The 19124-nt window shown below is 44.1% G+C and overlaps 1 protein-coding gene across 1 annotated transcript; it reads right to left on the reverse strand.

Annotated features, from left to right (window-relative positions):
• Positions 1-4471: 4471 nt before the first annotated feature.
• Positions 4472-6798, reverse strand: LOC135040012 (uncharacterized). The gene is made up of 3 exons (XM_063954788.1): positions 6563-6798; positions 6315-6458; positions 4472-6210 (listed from the first exon to the last, which is right to left on the reverse strand). Exons 1-3 carry the CDS (start codon positions 6717-6719, stop codon positions 5003-5005), a joined length of 1509 nt encoding a protein of 502 aa, XP_063810858.1. The 5' UTR covers positions 6720-6798; the 3' UTR covers positions 4472-5002.
• Positions 6799-19124: the final 12326 nt, after the last annotated feature.

Genomic DNA, 19124 nt, shown 5'->3' on the forward strand with positions numbered 1-19124 from the left:
CTTTTTTCCAATGGCACATTTCTTATTACAAAGTGATTTTATAAGCGCACGCTTCTTTTTAAGGTAGTTCAGCTGCCGCTGAGACAGCGGTATTTTGCCTTTAAGCGTGTTGAGCGCTATCTCACAAATGGCCGTGACTAAATCGTTTGAAGCGTTGGATAAAATAGCATTTCTTTGGATTGGTGTTGCTTTAATTAACGTTTTTAAAAGCACCCAATTACGTCTTATCCGCCCCGACATGTTCACCGTTGTTAGAATGGCAACAAGTGACTAAAGGTTGTACTGTTATAGCTTTATAGAACCACGCTTCTTAATGACAAAAGCGACAGGCTTGTCTGGTGGGAATAAGCCGCTTCGTAAACGATAATCGTCAAGAGCGTTGTTTCTTAAATCAACCAGCAAATACCCATAAGGGGCAGCCGTCGCGGATTCATAGGATTCGAGAAAAAAACGATGTTTCGATGGGTACATTTGTCTAGCCAGAATGCCCACCTGCATTTTATCCCTGGGGTTTTTGAACAGGACCATATATTTTGTGTTTAAATGTATAGTTCTGCTCTTTTTACCTTGACAAAATATGTTTTGGACAAGGTACAGGATACTGAGATTACGATGATGTACATACTTTGTGAAAGCCTTCTCAACCTCAGAATTATTACTTGCCGCGTCCATCAAATCATCAATCACTGTTAAATTAACCTTATCAGGGGGAAAAAGTTGATCATCGCTAAAAGACTCTGGTAACCCCTCTATAAAGCGCGTACCGGGGTAATCACGCAGAAGTTGGTCGTATATAGGTTGCCAACAGGTGTAAAACCAAACAACATTATCAGGTACATGAGTCATATGTGTTGCAGCGTGTTGCAACAGCGTTTTGACAAAATAACTTTTACCCGAATTGGACGGCCCCGCTAAAATACATGAGAAAGGGTGTTGAAATCTGGTGTCCATCTTAATAGCCGAACGGCAGTGTTGTGAAGTTGTCCGTAAGAGACCGTTTAGTATAAACACACCTTTGCGTCTTCTGCAAAGTACGCGTCTCTATCTGCCAGCACTTTTTCACACGTACTATACCGGGTTGACGGATCACAACCTTTTTCTGGTCATCGCCTTCGGGGTTTAAAGGATAATCTAAGACCAGTTCTTTCAGGCTGTCAAAGTTAACGTGCTGCGCATTATCAACATTGAGCGTTATACCTTTAACGTTTAAACAGGTCTTTCCGTTGTTTAGTCGATAGCCGTATGACTTGGGACCGGCTGAGACAAATTCTGTTATATGTGTGCCTGTGGGCAGTTCGCTGGTCAACTCACCTAAATAATCACCCAATGGCGGGCTCCAGTCACCGGGTCTACTGACAAAAATTACAGAATCGGTGTCGTGATAAAGACATCTATCTTGTAATCTATACAGTAGTTTGTACAGTTCAACACGTGCATAAGCCGTTGTAAAGATGGCTATAGTTACATTTGAAATTGCACCCCTGGTGTAATGATCTTTGGAATACTTCCAATTTACCATAACTGTATCATCGTCAATAAAATCCAAAGCGGACACGTCATAGTACGGTAAGAACGCGTATTCAAAAAGTTTGTCGGGGTCAGTCACTAGACACGTATTGGGCATGTTGCTACGTTGACCAAATTTACCCCATAAGGAATTTAAAAACAATTTTGAAATTTGTCTTTTAGCGGGGTTGATTTCTATGTGTTCGGGTCGTAAAGACACGCCTTCATTTTTTTGATAGGCGTCTATATACTCTTGGCGTTTCTCGGCGTCTGTACACCATTCGGGATAACCAGAGGCCTCTTGTTTATCCCTGAGGTGCGTTTTAATGTAGCCTGAAAACAATTTGTCAGATCTCTCATCAAAATGCCACACCTCATAGATTTTACATACCTTGTAACCCATTTCTACAGCCAAGTTTAGTTCCACGGTACACCATGTACCGATGAGCGCACGTTTTTCTGAATCATGAACGCACGGCTCAGTCTGTCCAGACTCAGCGCATGTGCGACATAATGGAAACATTAACTTGCCGCCCATTTTAACCGGCAGAACCGGAAAGAATAGGCCACGAGGTGGGTAAACTTTAACCCTGGCAAAACCGAAATACTTTGTGACATCACCAAAGTCCTTATAAATAATGCGTGGGTGCTGTATAGGATACGTTTTGGTTTTATTAACATACGGATAGAGGCTGGTGAAATCAAAATAGTGTATTTTTTCATCACAGCCTGTTTTGTGATACAGCTTTATGGCGTTTGTGCGCCCGCCATAAAGAGCATCACGTGGCTCCAAGGGTTCGGGTAAATCTTTACCCTTCAGAAAAGCCTGTAGATCCGCATCAGAATCTAGCATAGACTTCCATTCACAACCCCAGATTTCACGTATCTGAAATCCACAACGTTTAAGGTAGTGCAACTTTACCTGCGTCTTGTGGTGTAATTGACCGTAGGTCGTTTTAGTCAGTTTGTTTTTATCATCGGCGTTGTAACAAGCACCACAGCCGTGGTAAAAACAACCTTGGAATTCAAATGCAGTGGGTGTTCCGTTAATCACGGCATAACCATCCAGGCTGTATTTACCAACTTTCTTCTCACCCCCTTGTAAAGCGTGTCTTATACTCACCCCTTCTTTGTGTTCTATGTACATTAACCACTGTATGGCGGGCGTTGAGTAACGCTTCTGCGTCTTGTGATAGTTATCACCCGGTACAAGCGCCAGTGTCTTTTCCTGTAAAAATTTACACCGGTACATGGCCATGCATACGCTCGCCAACGTGACTAATTGAAAAGCCTCGATGTGACGTTTAACCACAACCTTTTTTTTTTTCTTTGTTATTAGAAACTCCTGTTCTGTCATGGCTATAACAGCAGATCTGAAAGCATCACAAGCTTTTTGTAATATTTTCACATCGTCTTTACAATATCGCACGAGCTCTTTTTGAAAGTTAAACGGTTTGTGTACGCACTGTTTATACCAAGCTGTAAACTCAGATAATTCATCAGGCATCATGTATTGTGGACCAAAATACTCTATTGACGGCATAGTTCCTATGTAATTTTGGTTATCAGCTGTGTTAAAAAAATGTGGGAAATAACCTTTGGTACCGTCAAACCCCATCGCCTTTGGTAACTTGCTAAGCCGCATGGGTAAAAAATTTAAAGAGTCGATAAATCTTATCTTCAAATCTTTTACCGTGATGCACATTATGTTGCCGCCTCTAGATAATAATTCAATCTTTAATTTCTCCTTAATCAGCTGGCGCAGCACAAAATATGCATCATAGCGACCTGCATTATGGGCTATGAATGTGTAATGCTCAAATTTTGGTTTCATGAACGTCTTTACAAAGTCTTCGATACACGCAACACCCTTAAACTCCCAGTCTTTCTCACCCGTTAATGTTAAAGCGTAACAGTAGTTTGGTATGTGCACACCCGTCTCCTGCATACACTCAAAATCATAAAAGATGTATTTCTTTGTGGGCTCTTCCGGCTTGATGGTTTGTATATAGCACAAATGGTTCGAAAACCCATCAACGAACACCTTACAAATGGGGCACTTTAGGCCTCTGCAGTTATGATCTGTTCGCCTGTAGAGACAACACTTGTCACAATATACATGTTCAAGACAGGATATTTTGTGATCAAGAGCTAAAGCTTTGTGTAGCTCTAAACACTCGTTTGATCGACAAAATACCCTACACACCGAACACCTTAAAGCCGTCACACCGTCGTCAATACAAGCCGGCCTGTGACAAGCCTTACAAAAGAAAAGACAATCGTGATTATTTCTATGATGGTAAGCGCTATGACAACGGACGCAGTAATATCGGGCACCAAGAAACGCTTTGATATCGAGTATCCCATAAAAGTGACAATCGTGATATAGCACAAAGATCGTGTCTTTGTAACGACTGTCTGCACTGTAGTATTTCCAAGACCCTTGACTGTAATAGAGGAGATTGATGGATACTTTTAAATAATTTTCAAAAATTGCAACATCGCTAAAGCTGACCGCTTTATCAAGCGGCAGATTCAAAGCTTTATGTAGTTGGATCGCTCTCTCCTGTATTACATGATCATTGGCATTGTTACCTTTATCCAGAAGTTTACAGACGCTAGCGGCCAAACACAGGTTATTACCTACGCGTCTGAAGTCATAGAGATATCTCTTTCTTTTATCTATTATTAAACTTTGGGGCAGGCGCTGTAAACTACGCCCAGTCAAACCAGACCCTGCCCTGTTTTTAAAAATACTGATCACAAATCTTAAGCCTGTGGATAATAAGAATTCAGCGTTACTTTGAAGCGTGTTTGTAATCTGATTCAAAAAACTGGCAGCGTCTAATGTTTCTTGCGGCTTACGATGCGAATAGATGGCATTGTGTAACCCACCCCCCTCCAATCTAAGCTGAACGCGGTCGGCCGGATCCACGCCCGCAAGGACACCATCGAGCATGGCCTGTATAGCCGTATGAATGGCTCGAACCCCCTCTACAAATGATGTAACCCTGTCCAAATTAACAAACCGATAGTGATTGTGGTACTCAACGGCTCTGAAATTCGGTCGTTGTCGTTCATAACTGTTAATTGCCTCTAAGTATACATGTTGCCGACCTTCGTCATTACCGGGTGACTCAACACGGCCTGCATCATCATATATGGGGCTTGCATCGCGCTCAATATTGTCAGCCTGTGATTCGTCATTCGGTAATGCATGGGGTGGGGATTGATCTAAATCTACACGCCTCGCACTGTGCTGACCGCCTACCACATGTTCCCTGTGCCGCTTGCGTTTTCTCAATTGGCCACCTACCGCATGTTCCCTGTGCCGCTTGCGCTTTCTCGATCTGATTAATGTTGTTACAGCCTGTTTCACCTTTGCGCGTCGGAATAACTGTGAGATCTTGTATGTTAAACAAGGTTTAATTCGTGGTTTTTTTTTACAGTCATTTAAATTTAAAACACGTTTCAAACCATTGCCTAGCATGCCTAGTCACGGATCAGTTTCATTTATTTCTGCAAAATGATGTATGTTGGCTTTAATAAATTCAGTGGTCTTAACCGACCGATCTATGTATTTTGACATGACATTCATATACGTCTCAACAACTTCTTTAACAATGTCTTGTTTACATTTACTACCGTGGCACACACCTTTAATGTGTTTTAACAAGTATCCGGCTTTTACGCCCATGTTCTCAACATCTTCCCGTATCTTACCCAACAGCGCGTAAAATTGTATTTCAGCGTCTTGGCCTAATTGTTCTGAATTTTGACATTCATCAACTATGTCGGGCGCTAGCCCTCGCGCCGGTACACAAGCATCAGCCGATGCGTGTACCAGGGCTGTCGTTGTAAAAATATTGGGCATTGATGTTACACAATCAACCGTTGTAGTATCACCAGGTATTCCTGCAACGGCTGATAATACTTCATCAGAACTATTCTGCGGATCTTGTGTCGTTGACTCTACACAGTTTGTAATAAGCTCTTGCCCATTTATGTCATCAATATCTGATATCACAGGATTACCGGCTATGTGTCTTGTTTCTGTTTCAGAGCAATCCTGTGTATCGGTAATAGTGATGACATCGGATTGCGACAATTGCTTAACATTACTTCTTGAGTCAATATTTGATAACAAACCAATGCCTGCTATGTGTCTTGTTTCTGTTTCAGAACAAACCTGTGTATCTGGAATTGTGATTACAGCGGATTGCGACAATTGCTTAACATTACTTCTTGAGAGACGCGATGCCCTCTTAACCTTTACAGTCTTTGTATTACCAGCGACATCCCGGTCTGCAGTGTTAAACGCTGTGTGTTTTGATGTTACAGCAACATCATTACTTACGCATGATACAGTTTGTAACGCGATCCTTCTCCGTTGCGGCTTATCATTTTCGGAATATGACAATTTTCTTTTCAGATCTGTAAATGTTGAATTATGACTTCTCTCATTCGTTCTTGGTCGAGCTGGCTTTCGTTTGTTCGGGACGATACAGCCGTTATGCACAGCCATAACTGATGACCTAGCAACGTCCTTATGTACAATTGCCGGCGTTACGAATTGATGGTTCTCCGCTTCAGCGGCGGTTGTGCGTTTTGATATTTTCCCGCTTGTACTAGGTCTGTGTATCTGCGCGCATGTATCACTGACTGTTGGTATCAAAGGAGCATAGCGTCTTGCTACAGCATCATCTGTAATACATATATTATAAAATAAATATAAACGACTCTGCATGTAAATCAGTATTTAAATCACCGCATAACAATATACCATATAACAGTGTTTGATTACACACCTGCTGCTGCGAATTGATGGCTTTCCGTTTCAGCGGCGGTTGTGCGTTTTGATATTTTCCCGCTTGTACTAAGACGGGGTATTTGCGCTACTGTATCACATCCTGATGGTATCGTCGGCGCATAACGCATTGCTACAGCGTCATCTGTAATACATATATTATAAAATAAATATAAACAACGCTGCCTGAAAATCAGCATTTAAATCAACGCATAACAATATACCATATAACAGTGCTTGATTACACACCTGCTTTATATTCGAATGTTTTAGCACGACCCCCTGTCGCGTGTGGGAAAAACGGTTGCTCATCAACAACATTGCTGTTCTGTATAGATGTGTTGTGACAATAATCAGGTTTGTTCAATATATCCCGTAGAATAACATCAGCCGTCGCATCATCCATTTTTGTGGCATCTTTAGCCGGTGAAAAATGAAAAATAAAAATAAAAAAAATAAAAAATATTACATACGGTATAAAATTAGAATAACATGAAAAAGCGATTCATTACTGAGAATATAAAGTGTGTACAGTTGACAACAAATCAGCACAACTGTACAAGGTTTATTTTTAATTCTTTAGCCGTGGAAAAATAAAAAATAAAATGAAAAATAAATAAAGATATCATGTTACTCACAATCTGGCGCCAATTCCAAAATATTATTAAAATCCGGTATAGCGCTGAAGTCTAAGCCAAAGGGACTATCAACAGACAAATCGAGATTCTCTGTATTTGTGATTACTGTCAAATCGTGGGAAATAAAAATGAGAAAATAATAATTATTTAATAATTACTATTTAATAATTACTTATCAATGTATCCAGACTGTTGTACGTTCATACTATTTAAACTTTTAAAAATGAACAAATTGTAGACCTTGACTATAATTTCATACTATTTAAACTTGAAATATAAATAAAAACGCGTCAATGTCCTTTATAGACATAGCTTACTTTGAGAGGTTTGATAACTTGGCAAAGCATCATCATCATCAGAAGAAGAAGATCTGTTTCTAACCATGAAAGTGTTTTTGTTGTTGATGTTCTGCATTGTCTGTCTCTGAAAATGAGAGACGGTTAATTTTAGTTGAAATATTGTGTTGGCGCATTCCCAAAATGAACCACTAGATGTCGCTATTACCACATATTTAAATAACATTCAGACAGCCACATTATTAAAACTATATGTTCTATGTGTTACAATGCATCGCTAAACAACTACATCAATGTGGTATACCCACATTGATGTTGCTGTTTAGCGATGCATTTCACATATGAGTGCATAATGCGCTTTGTACAATAGGTTTGAAATATTAACATATTATACATGTATGCCTAAAAACAAAGGATGCAATGGCAGGACAGAATCGTGTAACAGTGTGTATATCGTGGCATAGAAACAACATATTTAAACAGCATTCAGAGCCATATTTGTAAAATAAATAAAAAAAAAAAAATAAAAAAATGCAATATGTATAAATATAATAATAATAATAATAATTATGATAATAATAATAATAATAATAATAACAACAACACTTACCATTATAACTTCAAGTGTGTATAGCTGTGCGGCTTCAGTTGAAATTTCTTCTCAGTGCACTTCAGTGATGTGGTCTGTTCTTATAACACTGGCTGTGAGCCATATGGCCCCCACCAACCTGTGGTACGCCGTCCCACATTTCCAAGATGCTTGGGCGGGACTTTTAAATATATAAATTCTAGTCTATAATTTAGTAAATGTGATAAATATTTTCAGTTACAATAAAGATATAATCTTTTAGCTGTTTCTTAAATGTCATACACAGTGCATCAAACGCATACCAAATACATTTATATTATATATACAGAAGAAAAAAAATAAATAAATAAATAAAAAAAATAAAAATCCTGAGTGGTCTAAACTACTTGTATAGATTGAATGGAAGTCATTCCAAATGGGTATATCTTATACTGTAGAATATGAGGCTCATAAAAAGCGCATAAATTATTTAATAATAAAATGAATTTATAAAAAGCATTATACAGAAGTTCTTATGAACTAATGTGCATGAATACAAAATTATTTTATGATTCCATAAATATACACTGGCTTACTGATTTGTAGCTAAAATTACAAAAAATATTGTCTTTGTACATGAATACAAAATTATTTTATGATTCCATAAATATACACGGGCTTACTGATTTGATTAGGACCCATCACCATGATATCTCATTATGGTATGTAATGAATCCAAAAGTTGGAAAAATCCGATTTGAGTTAACACATAAACCTGTAGGTGGTGCTAATGTTCCTCTACAGAGATAACAATCGAAAATGGTCATGGTCAAATTATAAGCAATGGTCATGGTCAAATTTGCACATCGTGCTTCTGAGGGGTTTCTGTGACATTTAAAATGACCTTTGTGACATTTTAAAATGATCTTTTAATTAGTGCCATGTGTGATGAACCCTTGCTTCTAAGAATGGTCATGGTTAAATTGTACATCGTGGCTTCTGAGGGGTTTCTGTGACATTTAAAATGACCTTTGTGACATTTTAAAATGATCTTTTAAATTAGTGCCATGTGTGATGAACCCTTGCTTCTAAGAATTGTCATGGTTAAATTGTACATCGTGGCTTCTGAGGGGTTTCTGTGACATTTAAAATGACCTTTGTGACATTTTAAAATGACCTTTTAAATTAGTGCCATGTGTGATGAACCCTTGCTTCTAAGAATGGTCATGGTCATTAGTGATTATCCTTTTTAAAACTGTAACATGTGTGACTCATGAAGTTTCAGCTGCTGGAATGTAAGAACATTTTGTGTTACAAAAAAAAAAAAAAAAAAAAGATGTATTTTAAAGTGTGTGTCATATGTGACATTCTGCGACGGGGTGTTGCGCGACACTCTGCGACTGGTGTTACGCGACAATTTTTAATACGGTTTAATATCGAACACTATAAATTTTATATTAATTTTATATTAAGCGATATAAAACACTATCATTTAATATTAAAAGGGGGCGGGTCCTAGGGCAAGGGGGCGTTAACAACTGTCAAGTTTGACAGAAAGGTTGACTTTATCTACTTATTGTGATTGTCTGCCTGAAAAAGTTAAACACTCGTCGTGTGGTGTTTTTATAAACGCATTCTGCAGACAGTGTCCAGCAGGTCCGTCATTACATAATATATATACCTGTCCGGCTGCAGTACTAGTGTGATATATATATATATATTTTAATTTTATCTCATTATCATCCAGTCTATATTAGCAGCAGACACAGTACGGTAGTCCACGGCTGTAGCTACCTCTGTGTCGGCAGTCGCTCGTCCATCCATAATTGTATACCATCTACCCGTGGTTTTTTTTTCTATCTTCTTGATACTAGTAGCTTACTTTAGGAGTCTGCAGTGCTGACAGACAGTGTCCAGCAGGTCCGTCATTACATAATATATATATATATACCTGTCCGGCTGCAGTACTAGTGTGATATATATACCGTATATATTTTATTTTTATCTCATTATCATCCAGTCTATATTAGCAGCAGACACAGTACGGTAGTCCACGGCTGTAGCTACCTCTGTGTCGGCAGTCGCTGGTCCATCCATAATTGTATACCACCTACCCGTGTTTTTTTTTTCTATCTTCTTGATACTAGTAGCTTACTTTAGGAGTCTGCAGTGCTGACAGACAGTGTCCAGCAGGTCCGTCATTACATAATATATATACCTGTCCGGCTGCAGTACTAGTGTGATATATATATATATTTTAATTTTATCTCATTATCATCCAGTCTATATTAGCAGCAGACACAGTACGGTAGTCCACGGCTGTAGCTACCTCTGTGTCGGCAGTCGCTCGTCCATCCATAATTGTATACCACCTACCCGTGGTTTTTTTTTCTATCTTCTTGATACTAGTAGCTTACTTTAGGAGTCTGCAGTGCTGACAGACAGTGTCCAGCAGGTCCGTCATTACATAATATATATATATATACCTGTCCGGCTGCAGTACTAGTGTGATATATATACCGTATATATTTTATTTTTATCTCATTATCATCCAGTCTATATTAGCAGCAGACACAGTACGGTAGTCCACGGCTGTAGCTACCTCTGTGTCGGCAGTCGCTGGTCCATCCATAATTGTATACCACCTACCCGTGTTTTTTTTTTCTATCTTCTTGATACTAGTAGCTTACTTTAGGAGTCTGCAGTGCTGACAGACAGTGTCCAGCAGGTCCGTCATTACATAATATATACCTGTCCGGCTGCAGTACTAGTGTGATATATATATATATTTTATTTTTATCTCATTATCATCCAGTCTATATTAGCAGCAGACACAGTACGGTAGTCCACGGCTGTAGCTACCTCTGTGTCGGCAGTCGCTCGTCCATCCATAATTGTATACCACCTACCCGTGGTTTTTTTTTCTATCTTCTTGATACTAGTAGCTTACTTTAGGAGTCTGCAGTGCTGACAGACAGTGTCCAGCAGGTCCGTCATTACATAATATATATATACCTGTCCGGCTGCAATACTAGTGTGATATATATATATATATTTTATTTTTATCTCATTATCATCCAGTCTATATTAGCAGCAGACACAGTACGGTAGTCCACGGCTGTAGCTACCTCTGTGTCGGCAGTCGCTCGTCCATCCATAATTGTATACTAGTATCCATCCATCTCCATTGTTTACCTGAGGTGCCTTTTAGTTGTGCCTATTAAAATATGGAGAACAAAAATGTTGAGGTTCCAAAAATAGGGAAAGCTCAAGATCGACTTCCACCTCGTGCTGAAGCTGCTGCCACTAGTCATGGCCGAGACGATGAAATGCCAGCAACGTCGTCTGCCAAGGCCGATGCCCAATGTCATAGTACAGAGCATGTAAAATCCAAAACACCAAATATCAGTAAAAAAAGGACTCAAAAATCTAAAATAAAATTGTCGGAGGAGAAGCGTAAACTTGCCAATATGCCATTTACCACACGGAGTGGCAAGGAACGGCTGAGGCCCTGGCCTATGTTCATGGCTAGTGGTTCAGCTTCACATGAGGATGGAAGCACTCAGCCTCTCGCTAGAAAAAAGAAAAGACTCAAGCTGGCAAAAGCACAGCAAAGAACTGTGCGTTCTTCGAAATCCCAAATCCACAAGGAGAGTCCAATTGTGTCGGTTGCGATGCCTGACTTTCCCAACACTGGACGTGAAGAGCATGCGCCTTCCACCATTTGCACGCCCCCTGCACGTGCTGGAAGGAGCACCCGCAGTCCAGTTCCTGATAGTCAGATTGAAGATGTCAGTGTTGAAGTACACCAGGATGAGGAGGATATGGGTGTTGCTGGCGCTGGGGAGGAAATTGACAAGGAGGATTCTGATGGTGAGGTGGTTTGTTTAAGTCAGGCACCCGGGGAGACACCTGTTGTCCGTGGGAGGAATAGGGCCATTGACATGCCTGGTGAAAATACCAAAAAAATCAGCTCTTCGGTGTGGAAGTATTTCAACAGAAATGCGGACAACATTTGTCAAGCCGTGTGTTGCCTTTGTCAAGCTGTAATAAGTAGGGGTAAGGACGTTAACCACCTCGGAACATCCTCCCTTATACTTCACCTGCAGCGCATTCATAATAAGTCAGTGACGAGTTCAAAAACTTTGGGCGACAGCGGAAGCAGTCCACTGACCAGTAAATCCCTTCCTCTTGTAACCAAGCTCACGCAAACCACCCCACCAACTCCCTCAGTGTCAATTTCCTCCTTCCCCAGGAATGCCAATAGTCCTGCAGGCCATGTCACTGGCAATTCTGACGAGTCCTCTCCTGCCTGGGATTCCTCCGATGCATCCTTGCGTGTAACGCCTACTGCTGCTGGCGCTGCTGTTGTTGCTGCTGGGAGTCGATGGTCATCCCAGAGGGGAAGTCGTAAGACCACTTTTACTACTTCCACCAAGCAATTGACTGTCCAACAGTCCTTTGCGAGGAAGATGAAATATCACAGCAGTCATCCTGTTGCAAAGCGGATAACTGAGGCCTTGGCATCCTGGGTGGTGATAAACGTGGTTTCGGTATCCAGCATTACTGCAGAGCCAACTAGAGACTTGTTGGAGGTACTGTGTCCCCGGTACCAAATACCATCTAGGTTCCATTTCTCTAGGCAGGCGATACCGAAAATGTACACAGACCTCAGAAAAAGACTCACCAGTGTCCTAAAAAATGCAGCTGTACCCAATGTCCACTTAACCACGGACATGTGGACAAGTGGAGCAGGGCAGGGTCAGGACTATATGACTGTGACAGCCCACTGGGTAGATGTATGGACTCCCGCCGCAAGAACAGCAGCGGCGGCACCAGTAGCAGCATCTCGCAAACGCCAACTCTTTCCTAGGCAGGCTACGCTTTGTATCACCGGTTTCCAGAATACGCACACAGCTGAAAACCTCTTACGGCAACTGAGGAAGATCATCGCGGAATGGCTTACCCCAATTGGACTCTCCTGTGGATTTGTGGCATCGGACAACGCCAGCAATATTGTGTGTGCATTAAATATGGGCAAATTCCAGCACGTCCCATGTTTTGCACATACCTTGAATTTGGTGGTGCAGAATTATTTAAAAAACGAGAGGGGCGTGCAAGAGATGCTGTCGGTGGCCAGAAGAATTGCGGGACACTTTCGGCGTACAGGCACCACGTACAGAAGACTGGAGCACCACCAAAAACGCCTGAACCTGCCCTGCCATCATCTGAAGCAAGAAGTGGTAACGAGGTGGAATTCAACCCTATATATGCTTCAGAGGTTGGAGGAGCAGCAAAAGGCCATTCGATTCAAGCCTATACAACTGAGCACGATATAGGAGGTGGAATGCACCTGTCTCAAGCGCAGTGGAGAATGATTTCAACGTTGTGCAAGGTTCTGCTGCCCTTTGAACTTGCCACACGTGAAGTCAGTTCAGACACTGCCAGCCTGAGTCAGGTCATTCCCCTCATCAGGCTTTTGCAGAAGAAGCTGGAGACATTGAAGGAGGAGCTAACACAGAGCGATTCCGCTAGGCATGTGGGACTTGTGGATGGAGCCCTTAATTCGCTTAACAAGGATTCACGGGTGGTCAATCTGTTGAAATACATTTTGGCCACCGTGCTCGATCCTAGATTTAAAACCTACCTTGGATCTCTCTTTCTGGCAGACACAAGTCTGCTGGGGTTCAAAGACCTGCTGGTGAGAAAATTGTCAAGTCAAGCGGAACGCGACCTGTCAACATCTCCTCCTTCACATTCTCCCGCAACTGGGGGTGCGAGGAAAAGGCTCAGAATTCCGAGCCCACCCGCTGGCGGTGATGCAGGGCAGTCTGGAGCGACTGCTGATGCTGACATCTGGTCCGGACTGAAGGACCTGCCAACGATTACGGACATGTCGTCTACTGGCACTGCATATGATTCTCTCCCCATTGAAAGAATGGTGGAGGATTATATGAGTGACTGCATCCAAGTAGGCACGTCAGACAGTCCGTACTTATACTGGCAGGAAAAAAAGGCAATTTGGAGGCCCTTGCACAAACTGGCTTTATTCTACCTAAGTTGCCCTCCCACAAGTGTGTACTCCGAAAGAGTGTTTAGTGCCACCGCTCACCTTGTCAGCAATCGGCGTACGAGGTTACTTCCAGAAAATGTGGAGAAGATGATGTTCATTAAAATGAATTATAATCAATTCCTCCGTGGAGACATTGACCAGCAGCAATTGCCTCCACAAAGTACACAGGGAGCTGAGATGGTGGATTCCAGTGGGGACGAATTGATAATCTGTGAGGAGGGGGATGTGTACACGGTGATATATCGGAGGATGATGATGAGGTGGACATCTTGCCTCTGTAGAGCCAGTTTGTGCAAGGAGAGATTAATTGCTTCTTTTTTGGTGGGGGTCCAAACCAACCCGTCATTTCAGTCACAGTCGTGTGGCAGACCCTGTCACTGAAATGATGGGTTGGTTAAAGTGTGCATGTCCTGTTTATACAACATAAGGGTGGGTGGGAGGGCCCAAGGACAATTCCATCTTGCACGTCTTTTTTCTTTAATTTATCTTTGCGTCATGTGCTGTTTGGGGAGTGTTTTTTGGAAGGGCCATCCTGCGTGACACTGCAGTGCCACTCCTAGATGGGCCAGGTGTTTGTGTCGGCCACTAGGGTCGCTTAGCTTACTCACACAGCTACCTCATTGCGCCTCTTTTTTTCTTTGCGTCATGTGCTGTTTGGGGAGTGTTTTTTGGAAGGGCCATCCTGCGTGACACTGCAGTGCCACTCCTATATGGGCCAGGTGTTTGTGTCGGCCACTAGGGTCGCTTAGCTTACTCACACAGCTACCTCATTGCGCCTCTTTTTATCTTTGCGTCATGTGCTGTTTGGGGAGTGTTTTTTGGAAGGGCCATCCTGCGTGACACTGCAGTGCACTCCTAGATGGGCCAGGTGTTTGTGTCGGCCACTAGGGTCGCTTAGCTTACTCACACAGCTACCTCATTGCACCTCTTTTTTTCTTTGCGTCATGTGCTGTTTGGGGAGTGTTTTTTGGAAGGGCCATCCTGCGTGACACTGCAGTGCCACTCCTAGATGGGCCAGGTGTTTGTGTCGGCCACTAGGGTCGCTTAGCTTACTCACACAGCTACCTCATTGCGCCTCTTTTTTTCTTTGCGTCATGTGCTGCTGTTTGGGGAGTGTTTTTTGGAAGGGCCATCCTGCGTGACACTGCAGTGCCACTCCTAGATGGGCCAGGTGTTTGTGTCGGCCACTTGGGTCGCTTAGCTTAGTCATCCAGCGACCTCGGTGCAAATTTTAGGACTAAAAATAATATTGTGAGGTGTGAGGTGTTCAGAATAGACTGAAAATGAGTGGAAATTATGGTTTTTGAGGTTAATAATACTTTGGGATCAAAATGACCCCCATATTCTATGATTTAAGCTGTTTTTTAGGGTTTTTTTTTTAAAACACCCGAATCCAAAACACACCCGAATCCGACAAAAAAAATTCGGTGAGGTTTTGCCAAAACGCGGTCGAACCCAAAACACGGCCGCGGAACCGAACCCAAAACCAAAACACAAAACCCGAAAAATTTCAAGTGCACATCTCTAGTAAATTTACTAAGGTGGGAGATTTTTAAAACTGGTGAAGTTGCCCATGTCAACCAATCAGATTCTATGTACCATTTATCTAGCTGCTTCTAGCAGATAATAGATATAATCTGATTGGTTGCTATGGGCAACATCACCAGTTCTAAAAATCTCCCACCTTAGTAAATTAACCCCATGTCTTTATAGTCCTTCCATTGTGCACATGTTGGGATAAGAGCCTTCCCCAAACTATTGCCACAAAGTTGGAAGCCTAGCATTGTCCAAAATGTCCTGGTATGCTGAAGCAGTAAGATTGCCCTTCAGTGGAGGTAAGGGGCCTAGCCCAAACCCTAAAAACTAGCCCCATATCATTATCCCTCCTCCACCAAACCTCACAGCTGGCACAATGCAGTCAGGTAACGTTCTCCCAGCATCCGCCAAACCCAGACTCACCCATCTGACTGCCAAACAGAGAAGCGTGAGTCATCACTCCACAGAACACGTTCCCACTGCTCCACAGTCCAGTGTCAGTGTGCTTTACACCACTCCACAGACCACGTGTCCACTGCTCCACAGTCCAGTGTCGGTGTGCTTTACACCCCTCCACAGAACACGTGTCCATTGCTCCACAGTCCAGTGTCGGTGTGCTTTACACCACTCCACAGACCACGAGTCCACTGCTCCACAGTCCAGTGTCCGTGTGCTGTACACCACTCCACAGAACACGTGACCACTGCTCCACAGTCCAGTGTCGGTGTGCTTTACACCACTCCACAGAACACGTGTCCACTGCTTCACAGTCCAGTGTCTGTGTGCTTTACACCACTCCACAGAACACGTGTCCACTACTCCACAGTCCAGTGTCTGTGTGCTTTACACCACTCCACAGAACACGTGTCCACTGCTCCACAGTCCAGTGTCGGTGTGCTTTACACCACTCCACAGAACACGTGTCCACTGCTCCACAGTCCAGTGTCGGTGTGCTTTACACCACTCCACAGAACACGTGTCCACTGCTCCACAGTCCAGTGTCGGTGTGCTTTACACCACTCCACAGACCACGAGTCCACTGCTCCACAGTCCAGTGTCCGTGTGCTGTACACCACTCCACAGAACACGTGACCACTGCTCCACAGTCCAGTGTCGGTGTGCTTTACACCACTCCACAGAACACGTGTCCACTGCTTCACAGTCCAGTGTCTGTGTGCTTTACACCACTCCACAGAACACGTGTCCACTACTCCACAGTCCAGTGTCTGTGTGCTTTACACCACTCCACAGAACACGTGTCCACTGCTCCACAGTCCAGTGTCGGTGTGCTTTACACCACTCCACAGAACACGTGTCCACTGCTCCACAGTCCAGTGTCGGTGTGCTTTACACCACTCCACAGAACACGTGTCCACTGCTCCACAGTCCAGTGTCAGTGTGCTTTACACCGCTCCACAGAACACGTGTCCACTGCTCCACAGTCCAGTGTCGGTGTGCTTTACACCCCTCCACAGAACACGTGTCCATTGCTCCACAGTCCAGTGTCGGTGTGCTTTACACCACTCCACAGAACACGTGTCCACTGCTCCACAGTCCAGTGTCGGTGTGCTTTATACCGCTCCACAGAACACGTGTCCATTGCTCCACAGTCCATTGTCGGTGTACATTACACAGCTCCACAAAACACGTGTCCACTGCTCCACAGTCCAGTGTCGGTGTGCTTTACACCGCTCCACAGAACACGTGTCCACTGCTCCACAGTCCAGTGTCGGTGTGCTTTACACCGCTCCACAGAACACCTGTCCACTGCTCCACAGTCCAGTGTCGGTGTGCTTTACACCACTCCACAGAACACGTGTTCACTGCTCCACAGTCCAGTGTCGGTGTGCTTTACACCACTCCACAGAACACGTGTCCACTGCTCCACAGTCCAGTGTCGGTGTGCTTTACACCACTCCACAGAACACGTGTCCACTGCTCCACAGTCCAGTGTCGGTGGGCTTTACACCACTCCACAGAACACGTGTCCACTGCTCCACAGTCCAGTGTCGGTGTGCTTTACACCACTCCACAGAACACGTGTCCACTGCTTCACAGTCCAGTGTCGGTGTACATTACACCACTCCACAGAACACGTGTCCACTGCTCCACAGTCCAGTGTCGGAGTGCTTTACACCGCTCCACAGAACAGTGTCCACTGCTCCACAGTCCAGTGTCGGTGTACATTACACAGCTCCACAAAACACGTGTCCACTGCTCCACAGTCCAGTGTCGGTGTGCTTTACACCGCTCCACAGAACACCTGTCCACTGCTCCACAGTCCAGTGTCGGTGTGCTTTACACTACTCCACAGAACACGTGTCCACTGCTCCACAGTCCAGTGTCGGTGTGCTTTACACTACTCCACAGAACACGTGTCCACTGCTCCACAGTCCAGTGTCGGTGTGCTTTACACCGCTTCACAGAACACGTGTCCACTGCTCCACAGTCCAGTGTCGGTGTGCTTTACACCGCTCCACAGAACACGTGTCCACTGCTCCACAGTCCAGTGTCGGTGTGCTTTACACCGCTCCACAAAACACGTGTCCACTGCTTCACAGTCCAGTGTCTGTGTGCTTTACACCACTCCACAGAACACGTGTCCACTGCTGCACAGTCCAGTGTCAGTGTGCTTTACACCGCTCCACAGAACACGTTCCCACTGCTCCACAGTCCAGTCTCGGTGTGCTTTACATCACTCCACAGAACACGTGTCCACTGCTGCACAGTCCAGTGTCAGTGTGCTTTACACCGCTCCACAGAACACGTTCCCACTGCTCCACAGTCCAGTGTCGGTGTGCTTTACACCGCTCCACAGAACACGTGTCCACTGCTCCACAGTCCAGTGTCGGTTGTGCTTTACACCCCTCCACAGAACACGTGTTCACTGCTACACAGTCCAGTGTCGGTGTGCTTTACACCGCTCCACAGAACACGTGTTCACTGCTCCACAGTCCAGTGTCGGTGTGCTTTACACCGCTCCACAGAACACGTGTTCACTGCTCCACAGTCCAGTGTCGGTGTGCTTTACACCACTCCACAGAACACGTGTCCACTGCTCCACAGTCCAGTGTCGGTGTGCTTTACACTACTCCACAGAACACGTGTCCACTGCTCCACAGTCCAGTGTCGGTGTGCTTTACATCACTCCACAGAACACGTGTCCGCTGCTCCACAGTCCAGTGTCTGTGTGCTTTACACCACTACACAGAACACGTACCCACTGCTCCACAGTCCAGTGTCGGTGTGCTTTACACCGCTCCACAGAACACGTGTCCACTGCTCCACAGTCCAGTGTCGGTGTGCTTTACACCGCTCCACAGAACACCTGTCCACTGCTCCACAGTCCAGTGTCGGTGTGCTTTACACTACTCCACAGAACACGTGTCCACTGCTCCACAGTCCAGTGTCGGTGTGCTTTACACTACTCCACAGAACACGTGTCCACTGCTCCACAGTCCAGTGTCGGTGTGCTTTACACCGCTTCACAGAACACGTGTCCACTGCTCCACAGTCCAGTGTCGGTGTGCTTTACACCGCTCCACAGAACACGTGTCCACTGCTCCACAGTCCAGTGTCGGTGTGCTTTACACCGCTCCACAAAACACGTGTCCACTGCTTCACAGTCCAGTGTCTGTGTGCTTTACACCACTCCACAGAACACGTGTCCACTGCTCCACAGTCCAGTGTCAGTGTGCTT

Source organism: Pseudophryne corroboree, unplaced genomic scaffold, assembly GCF_028390025.1.
Source record: "Pseudophryne corroboree isolate aPseCor3 unplaced genomic scaffold, aPseCor3.hap2 scaffold_723, whole genome shotgun sequence".
Classification (NCBI taxonomy): Eukaryota; Metazoa; Chordata; class Amphibia; order Anura; family Myobatrachidae; genus Pseudophryne; species Pseudophryne corroboree.

Bases quoted from the DNA above. Each gene is read 5' to 3' on its own strand.
- LOC135040012 (XM_063954788.1), bottom strand. From the start codon at position 6,719: ATGGATGATGCGACGGCTGATGTTATTCTACGGGATATATTGAACAAA. The intron at 6,459-6,562 runs GTGTGTAATCAA...TATGTATTACAG, and splicing joins AACATTCGAATATAAAGCAG to ATGACGCTGTAGCAATGCGT. The intron at 6,211-6,314 runs GTGTGTAATCAA...TATGTATTACAG, and splicing joins CCATCAATTCGCAGCAGCAG to ATGATGCTGTAGCAAGACGC.